General features: G+C 40.0%; 1 protein-coding gene across 6 annotated transcripts in view; it reads left to right on the top strand.

The window, feature by feature from the left end:
- The window catches only part of DLC1 (DLC1 Rho GTPase activating protein), a 524,846-nt gene that overhangs the window by 487,873 nt on the left and 24,551 nt on the right, over positions 1–12,422 (top strand). For 5 of the 6 annotated variants that reach the window (XM_054561211.2, XM_024250985.3, XM_024250984.3 and 2 more), the window contains 2 exons: positions 4,696–4,767; positions 9,529–9,610. In XM_054561211.2, the coding sequence (XP_054417186.2) occupies positions 4,696–4,767; positions 9,529–9,610 (154 nt within the window). Of the gene's footprint in view, positions 1–4,695; positions 4,768–9,528; positions 9,611–12,422 lie in introns of those variants that run through there. The other variant, XM_063726515.1, reaches the window with a different exon arrangement.

Genomic DNA, 12,422 nt, shown 5'->3' with positions numbered 1-12,422 from the left:
GTGTGTGTGTGTTTTTTTTTTTTTTTTTGAGACAGAATCTCGTTCTGTCACCCAGGTTGGAGTGCAGTAACCCAATCTCAGCTCACTGCCACCTCTGCCTCCCAGGTTCACGCCATTCTCCTGCCTCAGCCTCCTGTGTAGCTGGGACTACAGGCACCCACCACCACGCCTGGCTAATTTTTGTATTTTTAGTAGAGACGGGGTTTCACCATGTTGGCCAGGCTGGTCTCGAACTCCTGAGCTCAGATGATCTGCCTTCCTTGGCCTCCCAAAGTAAAGTGCTGGTATTACAGGCGTGAGCCACCATGCCAGGCTGTTACATATAATATTTTTAAAGGGAAGAACCTGTCTTGCAGGAAGAACCTTGCATTTTTGTAAGTAATTGTTCCTTCTCTCACTATGGCATTTGAATGTAGAAATCTCATTTTTAATAATTTTTTTTATAAGTTTTTTTTTTTTTTTGAGATAGAGTCTCACTGTATTGCCCAGGCTGGTCTTGAAGTCCTGGGCCCAAGCAGTCCTCCCACCTCAGCCTCCTGAGTAGCTGCGAATACAGGCAGAAAGCTCTTTTTTCTTTTTACATTTTTTGTAGAGATGAAGTCTCGCAATTATTGCCCAGACTGGTCTTGAACTCCTGGCCTCAAATGATACTCCCACCTAGGCCTCCCAGAATGCTGGGGTTGCAGGCGTGAGCCACCTTGCTTGGCCTCAGAAAGCTCATTTTTAAGGAGAGGTGGTTACTTCTCTGTCTGTTTCCTCATGTGTTTATCTCAGAGATATTAGTAATCCACATTTTAGGATCAGTGTGAGGTGTAAATGAACTAATATGCACTAGTGCTTAGACAGGGCCTTATGCATATTAAGCACTCAGTAAAGTGACCCATTGATATAGAACTTTGAGAGGCAAATGGGAAGACTGCATGGAGGAGGTGCCATTTGGTTGGGATCTTGAAGGATGAGTGAAATTTCATCTTGAGCATTTCAAGCCAGATAATTCACTGAAGTGCAGTGTGTGTGGAGATGAGCACCAAATTTACTTTGGCTAGAGTGCTCGGGTACAGGGAGCTGAACAACTAGGTTGGATGCCAAGTGGAGAGCCTTGAAAACCTTGCCAGGGTGTTTAGACCTTTTTTTTTTTTTTTTTTTGTTAGACAGGGTCTTGCCCTTTTTGCTCACATTGGAATGCAGTAGTGTGGTCACGGCTCACTGCAGCCTCTACCTCCTCGGCTCAAGTGGTCCTTCCACCTCAGCCCCTCAAGTAGCTGAGACAACAGGCATGCGCCACCGTGCCTGGCTAATTGTAGAGATGGGGTCTCCCTGCGTTGTTCAGGCTCGTCTTGAACTCCTGGGCTCAAACAGTCCACCCAACTCTGCCTCCCAAAGTGCTGAGACTACAAACGTGAGCCACCGCACAGAGCCAAGACCTGATTTTTAGGCATGGAGCTCCAGCGAAGTTTGTGAAGGAGAGAGAAGATGAATTGTAACTCAGAAAGTTTGATGAGCCGGGATTGGTGGACAGATTCTCTTAAGAGAGAGGGGTGTTTACAGACCCAGAGTTTTATTAATAGTTAGGAGATTAGAGCAAAAGTGATGGCTTGAATCAGGGAATGAAACTGTGACTCACATGTAGATATAGGTTCATTTCACATTAAAAAAAATAAAAATAATTGATTTTTAAAAATCAGTACGTACATTGGATTGTTAGTACTTTCTCTTGACCTATGAATTGGAAAGTGTAGGCATGAGGTCAACAAGTATTCCATTTTCTAAAAAATATGTGACAACTTTTTACAGTTTTCTAATTCTGATTTCTACAAAAACAGTGGGTTAGGGTCTCATTTGAATGCAGCCTAAGTTTTCAGAGTGGACTCTTTGTGTTGGTAAAATAGTCATATACTTGTCTATTTCCCATGGTTTCATATCAAAAGGAAAGACAAATTGTCATTTTTTTTAGGGTGAAGAAAAGAAAGGATAAGATGACTGGATCTCTGCCGTTTGGGGAGTACTGCGTTTTAGCCATTGTATAAACTGTTAATTAAATTATCTGCTGAAGAAGCAAACCTTCGCCTGTTTACATTCTTTCTAACTTAGTGGCCCTAAGAGTGACTATTTTGACACAGCTTTTCTGATCAGTTTATGATCATTTGGAGTCATTTTATTTCTTAGACAGGGCCAGTAGAAAATAAGAGAGACAGCCAGGCACAGTGGCTCCTGCCTCTATCTCAGCTACTTGGGAGGCTGAGGTGGGAGGATCATTTGAGCCCGGAAGGTCGAGGCTGCAGTGAGCTATGATTGTACCACTGCCCTTTAGCCTAGGTGACTGAGCAAGACTCTGTCTCAAAAAAAAAAAAAAAAGAACAAGAAGACAGGAATATGCATTTTTGTGTTCCTGAAATCACATGGGAACTTAAATAAATACTTTGTAAAGTTATTATATAAAAAATATAAAGATTGCTTAAAAAACTAGTATCTTACATCTTCCATGCCTCTTGGCATGAAACTATTTCTCTTAGTAAAGCAGGAGCGTGCTCTGGCAGGATTGGCTAGTGAATTGGTATCTAATTAAGGCTTTTGTACGTGGGCTCACCTAGTGCCGTGTCTGACTATCGTCAAAAAAGGGCAGGCATTGAGAATTTTTGGTTACTCACCACTTATTAAGTTAAATATTAAGAAAGCAAGCACATTTACTTTTTAACAATCTGTTGTTCAATGTCTAACAATCTGTTCAATGAAAATAACCTCTAAGTAGCCAAATGAAATGAGTTTTAAATATATTTTTAAAGACAGCCTTTTTTCTTTTCATATCTATCTTTTGTGGGAGGGGGCGGGCACACAGATAGGGCAAAAGTAATTTCCTCTTTTTTTTTTTTTGGTTACAGAGTCTTATTCTGTTGCCCAGGCTGGTGTGTAGTAGTACCATTGAGGCTAACTGCAGCCTCAGCCTTCCAGGCTTAAGCAATCCTCCCACCTCAGCCTCCCAAGTAGCTGGGACTACAGGAGCACGCCACCACGCCTGACTAATTTTTGTAATTTTTTTCTTTGGTAGAGACAGGGTTTCGCCATTTTGCCCAGGCTGGTCTTCAACTTCTGGGCTCAAATGATCCTCCCACCTCAGCCTTTCAAATGGAGGGATTATAGGCATGAGCCACCACACCCAGTCTAATTTCCTTATTTTTTAAAATAAAATGTTGAGCTTGTATATGTTTTTCCAGCAATATAGTTTTCTAGGAAGTGTTTATTTTATAATTTTATTTAAAACATCTTTATTTCCTTGCTGAGACAAAATGTGGATATACACATACAAAAAAAAAGTAAGCTCAAATAATTGACTTTAGACAATTCTACACTTTTATTCAGTGCAAACATCGAAGTTCTTCCACATTGATGTCACTATCTATCATTCGCTCCCAATTCAGTCCTAAGTCTTGGGTTGAATAATGCTGCTTTCACTGCTACACTGAAAAGATTCATGAAGTTAACTTTGCCATGCTATTTATTTCCAGGCTACTGCCATAATCGTTTTTAGTTTGGGTATTAAGTAACTCATCAGGAGATGGCAGGTTATTTTTTTTCTCTTTCCTGTGCTCAATGAGCAAATTCCCACTTGCTTTAATGAATTTGGATTTTCTTAATTACCTTTCTTCAAAGGCCAAGGAACTCAGGAGCTAATAGGTGAAAAAGTGCTTTGAAAACATAAAGTTACTAGACAAAAATAAGATGTGTTACACTTCTAATATGAGCTGTTAGTCTCCCACTTGCTTGAGAGAGATGCTTAATGAAGATTTGAATCTGGCATAAATTATGCAATGTTGAGACCTTTATAAATGAGTGAACAGACTTGTGTAACTGAGTACTCTCATGGCCTGAGGAAGGTGGGAGGAAGAGTTGAAAGGAATATTCTTTGTGCAAGCAGAGACACTAACTAATGTTCCCAGGACCTCCTCTGTGAGTCAGTTTTAACGGGATTGTAAATATGTGCTCCAGTGAGTTTTAACACTGTGTCAGTTGCTCTTGGCCTTTCTGTTTATCGATTCTATCTACAAGATGTTAAACCACAGGGAGGTAGAAGCTTTACTAGCCATTTCTGCCTGCCAAGATTGTGGGATTTACTGACTTCGTGCCCTCCATGTTCCTTGACAGCCTGGGGCTCTCCTACCGGATTAAGACCTGATGAGTACCTGAGCACTCAATAGTGAAACAACACAAGGTCAGGGGCTTTTGAAACACCCAACCCCTGGGTGTCAGAAAGCCTGTGACTTTACTCAGATAAATTCTATTTTAGCGTGTTGGTGGAGGTACTTTGTGGCCTTCTGTTGAAGTGAAAAGTAGTACAATAGGCCGGCCAGGCTTCAAATGAGTTATTAAATCTCTCTTCAACTTTCTCATGATGCCTTATTTTCATAACCGTTTGTAACCAGAGCACTTCAGAAGCAGCACGAAATGAGAAACTTACTCCCAGGACCCCATTTCTATTTTTCGTAAAGGGAAAATACATCCTCATGTATGTGTGAAAAAATCGGAAAAGATGCATACAAAATGTAAACCATTTGAATTAAGCGTGTATGTCTGTTTGCTTATCCATATTTTCTATGGCAGTCATGTTTTGCTTGTATCATAAAACCAAAGCTTATTCAGGAAAAATAAACATGCCGAGGTACACACGGCTAATTTTGTCTTTCTTGTGTTCTGTTCTAGAAATTGAAGCCAAGGAAGCTTGTGATTGGCTACGGGCAACTGGTTTCCCCCAGTATGCACAGCTTTATGAAGGTAAGCTGAGATGCCACTTTTTAAAAGTTGGCATAATCATAATCCCTTGTTTGCGAATATTACTGATCTATGACTTATTTTCAGCAGTTTTATCGTTTAAATGTTTTATTAAAAAAAAAATGTGGTAAGCATGCAAGACCCCCACCACTGAAAACAAAAGCTAGCACCTTGATAACACGGCCATGCCACTCCCCCGTCTGCTGCCTGCCACTCCCTACCCAACGTAATCAGCATCCTGAAGACTATCATTTTCTTGCTTTCTTTTTATATAATTCTACTGCATTTCCTGAAAAGTACATTTTTACAAAGTAATTTTTACCTTTATAAAAAGGGTACTGTGTCGTATGTAATTTCGTGGGGTTTTTATTTTTCACTTAATATTGTATTGTTAAGATTCTTCTATACTGTATGGGCCTGTTATGCATTTGCTTTGGCTGCTGTGTAATACACCATTGTGTATTACACAAGAAACCACAGTTTATTCATATTCACACTCTGGTTGGTGAGTATTTTGGCTTTCTCTGTTTTGCTTTTATAAGCTGTGCTGTTGTGAACATTCTTGCATCTATCTTTTGTGGTACGTGCATAATGATTCATCTCGCTTCTATCCCTAGGAACAGAATTGCTGGGTAATAAAGAATATGTATGTTCAATTTTACAATGCAAGCTTTTCGAGAGTGCCCGTACCAATTTTCACTCTTACCAATCTGTGTATCCACATTCCCTCAACACTTGATATTGTCAGACTTTAATTTTTGCCAACCAAATGGATATAAAATGATATAGAGATTTTGACTGCCATTTCCCTAATCCTTCATGGTAATGAGCATTTATTCATGTCACTTGGCCACATTTGTTTGCTCACATTATGCTTCTCTTAATGATTTGTAAGAGCTCTTTTTATTCTAAATACTAATCTTTCATTGGTCACATGTTGCAGATATCTTTCCCACCATTTGTAATTAGGCATTTCACTTTTCTCTAGGTTGTCTTTTAATGAATATTGTGTTTTCTGTGGCATTCAGTTTTTCAATTGAGAAAAATAGTTCAAAAAAAAAATAGGATCTGGGCTGAATTCTTAACATCTCATTTTCTTATCAGTGCCCTGGGGATTGCTTGGATACTGAGGTCATTCTCTCAGCTTCTGCGTAACCTGGGGAGTGCTTGTGCTCCATGTATGTCAAGATAAATAGGCTGTTCATTTATTTGTTTATTTGTTTTGAGACGGAGTCTCGCTCTGTCGCCCTGGCTGGAGTGCAGTGGTGCGATTTTGGCTCACTGCAACCTCTGCCTCGAGGGTTCAAGCGATTCACCTGCCTCGGCCTCCTGAGTAGCTGGGATTACGGGCATGTGCCATCATGCCTGGCCAATTTTTGTGTTTTTAGTACAGCCGGGGTTTTACCATGTTTGCCAAGCTGGTCTTGAACTCCTGACCTCAGGTGATCCACCCACCTTGGCCTCCGAAAGTGTTGGGATTACAGACATGAGCAACCATACCTGGCCTAGGCTATTCATTTAAATGGGAGTTTCATTATACTCTATATGAAGTCGGTTTAAAATAATTACAGCTATGAACTAATGCATTCCATTTTATGGGTAACTTTCAGACAGAGGTTGGGTGAATAGCAAAGTGATTCCCAAGTTAGAATATCCGGTCTTCCTTATATAGCCTAGATTGATTGTGATATTTTTTCCAAGAAGATGGATTCTGAATTGTTTTATTGTTAGACCGTGTAAAATGTCTTACTGTTTCTTCATTCCAGAGAATATTTCCAATTTCTTTTGATTAATTTGCATGCTTATTTTGGTGGAGTTGCTTGTCTTTCCTTTAGAGAGAAGTTTTAACCTGTTAAGATTTAGAAGGGCTTTGGGGAAAGGGGGACCAGCATTCTATTGGATTTTCAATTCATAGCTCTACTGGAGATAAGGAAAGACAACTGCATTGGCAGTGATACCAAAGTGGCTGTCCTTTTGTTCTCCTATTTAGAAATTAAGTTTTCTTCAATTATGCTCGTTTTTGGCATTGATTTGCTGCCAGATAGCACTTTCTTGTGATATATATGTTTGCTAAGACCCAATTCCAGTCCCTGTGTCACTTCTTTCCTAATCCTAAAACATAGGGTACATTTGCACAAGTTACATTTGGGGTCCCTTCATGTTCCCAAGTCTTTTGAAGCATAAGCCTACTTTTGGGGTACACTGCGTATTGTTCTGGGCCATCGCCTCCCCCCGATTTTCCTGCCACTGTGTGCTGGGTGAGTACATACACCATATACACCCCATACCAATCTACACACGTCCTCCTGTTTAGCTTGATTTGGGTACTTGGCAATTTATACTTCCTGCCTTTCAACCCACAGTGGAAGTTGAGTTCGGAGAACGTCTTCTATACATCAGTAAACTATCATCTTTTAAAACCAGTCCTTTCAGAAAAGAGTCCAGGCAAATAAAAGAAAATTACTGATTTAATTCTTACACTTCTTACTTGCATTTAATACCTACCAGATTTTTTAAAAATTGTTAAGGTAATTTGGATTAGAAAAGGAATCTAAAATATGGCTCTGGGTATACTAACTTAGAAATTCCTAAAATAACACAGTTACTTTTTCACATACAGGTAACAGGCATATGAAAATTTCAATTTCCATTTATAGATCTGATGTTATACTCTGTAAATATTAAAAAAAATCCCTTAATATCAGCTCTGTTATTTAATCTTGGTGTGTATTCAGAGTCAAATACAGGCCAGGGATGGCGGCTCATGCCTGTAATCCCAGCACTTTGGGAGGCTGAGGTGGGAGGATCGCTTGAGGCCAGGAGTTCAAGGCCAACCTAGCCAACATAGTGAGACCGCATCCCTAGTTAAAAAATTTAAAAACAAACAAAAAAAAGCAAAATACAGTGTCACAACCTTCAGACAATGTTACAACCTGTCTTGCTTCATTTAGTAATGCTCTAGTTTCCATTGACTATAAGTCTTTCTATTTCCATTATAATGGTTCCACGAATCATTTGTCTAAGAGAGACTTGGTCTATAAATTAGTGAAGAAATGTCATTCTGTGATACTAAATTTTATGTATTCACAAATCTCTGGACTATAGCCACTTCCTTGGTCTGCCTATATTATCATTTAGGGAACAATGTCAGTAATCCAACTGTAGACTTCAGAAAAAAAAGGATAGACTACAAGTTTATACTCATTCTGATATATTATCTCTAGAAAATAGATTACTAAGAATAAGAAATTCCATATCATTCCATAAAACCAGTGATCATAAGAAACAATAAAAACATAATGAGCAGTTGTGCACCCACAGGAGCTGGAACAGGACTAATTACCTGCATCTCCAAAACTGCTGACAGCCATGTCTATTCCACTGTGTGGCATTAGCCATTTTGAAGGCCAAAGGGATTTTTTATTTTTTATTTTTTTTCAGACAGGGTCTCACTCTGTCATCCAGGCTGAAGTGCAATGGTGTAATCAGAGTTCACTGCAGCCTCAAACTCCAGGGTTCAGGTGATCTTCCACCTCAGCATCCCATGTAGCTGAGACCACAGGTGCGTGCCACCATGCCCAATACATTTTTTTAAAAATTTTTTTTGTAGAGACAGGGTCTCGCCGTGCTGCCCAGGCTGGTCTCAATCTCCTGAGCTCAAATGATCTTCTCTCCTTGGGGCCTCCCAAAGTGCTGGGATTACAGATGTGAGCCACAGTGCCCAGCCAAAGAGAATTTTTTAGCTTGTGGTGATTCTAGTTTCCTGCTGTGATGACTGATTTCACCCAGGTCTGGTCCAAAGAGTTAACCCCACACCGAGACACTCCTCTTCGTGGTATTGTAGTAGCATTCTACTGAGGAGGCCCATGATTTGCCCTCATAGCTGGAACTCCAAGAGGGTGATAACTTGCCTTTAGCCAGTGGCAATTTCAGAGCTGTTGTAAATTTCCACAGTGGCTACCTCCGCTCTCCTTTTCTTGGGTATATTTACTTACCAAGAGATCTTTTTAGGCAGTCCAGAGAAAGGAATTCCTTCATTGAGTTGACTGTTTTCCCCCTCTCTGGTTTTCAGTTCTGATACAGCTTCTTCATTGTCTTGAGAGAACTGAATGAACTCTTCTACAGATTAAAGGATTTGAGATTCTGTTGTCCTGTAGCAACTTTACAGCTAGCCCTTTCTTTTTAGGGGAGTTATATCAATTCCTGCAAGGCCATATTGCTGTGCTAATATTTGTTTTTAAAAAGCATATCTTGAATTCTCCTTAGCTCTTGATGCCATGTGAGTGGATTACATTCCATTTCCTACCACTTTTCATTGTTCTCTAGATCTTTCTGTGGCTCAGTTTTCCTTCCATGACGTTTTCCCTGATCACACGTGAGCAAAGACACACACACATACACACAGCCCAGCCACATTAAAAGGGAGCATTCTTCTGACAGCCATTGTGGCTTAAATGATAATTTCTACTGGGGATTTATTGCCTGCTTTGTTTAAAGGTATAACAATGTTCTGAACCACTTCTCCTTGACCAGAAGCAATATTTTGAGTTTCCCCCACTTTAAAGCTGAAGCTCCTTTAGGACAGTGATGCAGGATTGGCTTGAATTGCCTTATAGTCCCATAAAACTTGATGGGGAATGAGGTGTCCTACAGTAGGTGCTCAGTACATTGCTGAAGAGTTTTTTCCCTGCTTTGGTAAACTGGGCTATTTGGCAAATTGGGTTTTAGGTGCTCAACAAATACATTTGTTTATTTTCCTCATAGATTTCCTGTTCCCCATCGATATTTCCTTGGTCAAGAGAGAGCATGATTTTTTGGACAGAGATGCCATTGAGGCTCTATGCAGGTAAATGGACACGTTTTGAGTGTTTTCCTTTTTGATTTTTTAAGAACACAGTACTTATCACTAAGATAGGCTTTGTTTGCTTTTGTTCTTGCTAATTGTGTTAGGTCTTTATTGGCAAACCATATAGTGATCATAGACCTTTTAATTAAAAATTAAGTAAAATATTGTTATTTAGTATTGCCATTAAAATAGCATCCACACTGTCCTAGGAAGTACTCAAACAATAGCATTCCATATTTGATATAATTGGTGTAACAAGTAACAACTCTCAGGTGGTTTGGAAATTTGGATTAAGGTTTCCTAAAAGGGTACGATGGAAATTTAGCATGTTCAGAGGAATAAATGGGGGATGGCATATAAAGACAGGAGCATCACTTGAATTCCAAGAAAGCTCCTCTCAACCTCTTCAGTTTCCCCTCGTATAAAATAATTATAGGACGAAATAAGACTGTAAAATAGCACGGTCTTTAACATATAGGCAACAGACAGTTAAATGATGTGAAATTGAATAAAACTTAGAAATTCTTGATCATTGTGCTTTTGGGTCTTCAAGCTGAGAGGCAGCTTATAGGTTTTAGTGAAGTGGAAGTAATAAAACCTGTAGCAGACGATGATGGGACATTGATAATCCTTTCAAGCTCTTCTTGACTTGTCTACTCATTTTAACTTTTTCATCCTTTCTGATTTTTCTCAAAAGCTAAAATCCCTAAAAGATGAATTCTGGGGGAAAAAATTATACACAGACAAAATTCACATAGGTTGATTTGATTATGAAACTAAATAAGTATTATTTTAATTTCAGGGTTTTTTTGTTTTTGTTTTTGTTTCTGTTTTTTTGAGAAGGAGTTTCGCTCTTGTTGCCCAGGCTGGAGTGCAATGGCGCGGTCTCAGCTCACTGCAACCTCTGCCTCCCGGGTTCAAGTAAATCTCCTGCCTCAGCCTCCCAAGTAGCTAGGATTACAGGCACCCACCATCAGGCCCACCTAATTTTTTGTATTTTTAGTAGAGACTGGGTTTCACCATGTTGGCCAGGATGGTCTCAAACTCCTAACCTCAGGTGATCCACTCACCTCGGCCTCCCAAAGTCCAGGGATTACAGGTGTGAGCCACCACACCCAGCCTGGGTTTTTTTGGTTCTGTTTTTTATTTTATTTTTTATTTTTAAAGACAAGGTCTCACTCTGTTGCTCAGGCTGGAGTGCAGTGGCACAATCATGGTTCACTGCAGCCTTGACCTCCCAGCTACAGGTGATCCTCCCACTTCAGCCTCTGGAGTAGCTGGGACTACAGGTGCACACCACCGTACCTAGCTAATTCTTGTATTTTTTGTAGAGATGCGGTCTCGCTATGTTGCTTAGGCTGGTCTTGAACTCCTGGGCTCAAGCTGTCATCCATCTCGGCCTCCCAAAGTGCTGGGATTGCAGGAGTGAGCCACCACATCCCATCTCAGCATTTTTTTTTTTAACTTGGAGAAACATCATGAAGGTAGAATGACATCCAGTATTTCTTTCCTCTTTGTAGGCAAAGAAAGCAGTGGGAGTTCTGTTTTCTGCCTTTCTCATATAATACAGTGTTATTTGAAGCAGCCAAAGTAAGCAGTGGTTTGGGGCAGATAGATGGGATATTTAGAATAGTGTATGGACTAGGCTAGTTCTCATGGTTTAAGAGAGGAAAAAACAAACAGTCGTCTTAACCACAGAAACACTGTCACTTTTCTAGTCTAATTAAATGACTGATAGACATGTACAGGGTATGAACCCATTTTCTGAAAGAAACCTAATTCCAAGAACTTCACTGTGGAGTGTAATATCATAACTATATCATCGGGAATGAAAAAATGTCACAGATGCAGTTTCGGGAGGGGTAAGAGTCCGCATCTGGAATATGAACTACTCCAGACATTTTTTTAATGTTTTCATGCTTAGCTGTGGAGCAGAATTAATCTGTTTTCAATCCATCACTGGTGATCATGCATATGCATGAGGTCACTTCTGAGATGCATCTTGGGAAATGTTTAAGCATTACGTCATTTCACACATTTTAAACCAGTTAGAGAGTGGGCACTCTGGACAGCAGCAATAGCTTAGGAATTCTTGGGTCATAAAAATATCACTCCAGCATGTCAGGCCAAAGGGTCATGATTAAATTCTTGAATGCTTTTTCAGAATATCAGTTTGAAATGTTGTTTTCCATTTCTGGGAGAAAAAGTATCCTCTGTACTTTGCAATTTACACTGGCTCTGAGTACCTTTTGAGAAGCCACCTTTCTTTGAAGCGAATAAGTCTGTGCTGCTAGATCTCTGGTGAAAAGAAAAGCCTAGAAGAAGCAGACTCTATGCTAGTTGGCCTTCAGTTTTCTCTCCTGAATAGAATAACATCTCATAGGAAATGCAGTGATGGATGTCAGAGTGCTTTAAAAATTAAATTATCAGGCCCCAATTTGAGTATGTGCAGAAAGGCCTAGGGTTGGATTTTCTTTTTTAAAAAAGGAAATTCTTCAGAATTCACAGTAATAGTCATCAACTGGTTTGTAATGGAAAACCCCAGGGCTCTTGTCCACATGTCCACGTAAATGGACTTTTCATGAAAATGATGCCCCTTTCGAGAGGCCTAAACAAATGTTCAGAAGAAAAGGGACCTCTATCGGGTGTACTTCAAGCACCTTCCTTTATTTTATTTATTTATTTGTTTTTTTGAGATGGAGTCTCACTCTGTCGCCCAGGCTGGAGTACAGTGGCGTGATCTCAGCTCACTGCAACCTCTGCCTTCCGGCTTCAAGCAGTTCTCTGCCTCAGCCCCCTGAATAGCTGGGAT

The sequence above is a fragment of the Pongo abelii genome, chromosome 7, assembly GCF_028885655.2.
Source record: "Pongo abelii isolate AG06213 chromosome 7, NHGRI_mPonAbe1-v2.0_pri, whole genome shotgun sequence".
Classification (NCBI taxonomy): domain Eukaryota; kingdom Metazoa; phylum Chordata; class Mammalia; order Primates; family Hominidae; genus Pongo; species Pongo abelii.
The sequence above is the reverse complement of the archived record's forward strand: the minus strand, read 5'-3'. Positions and strand labels throughout refer to the sequence as shown.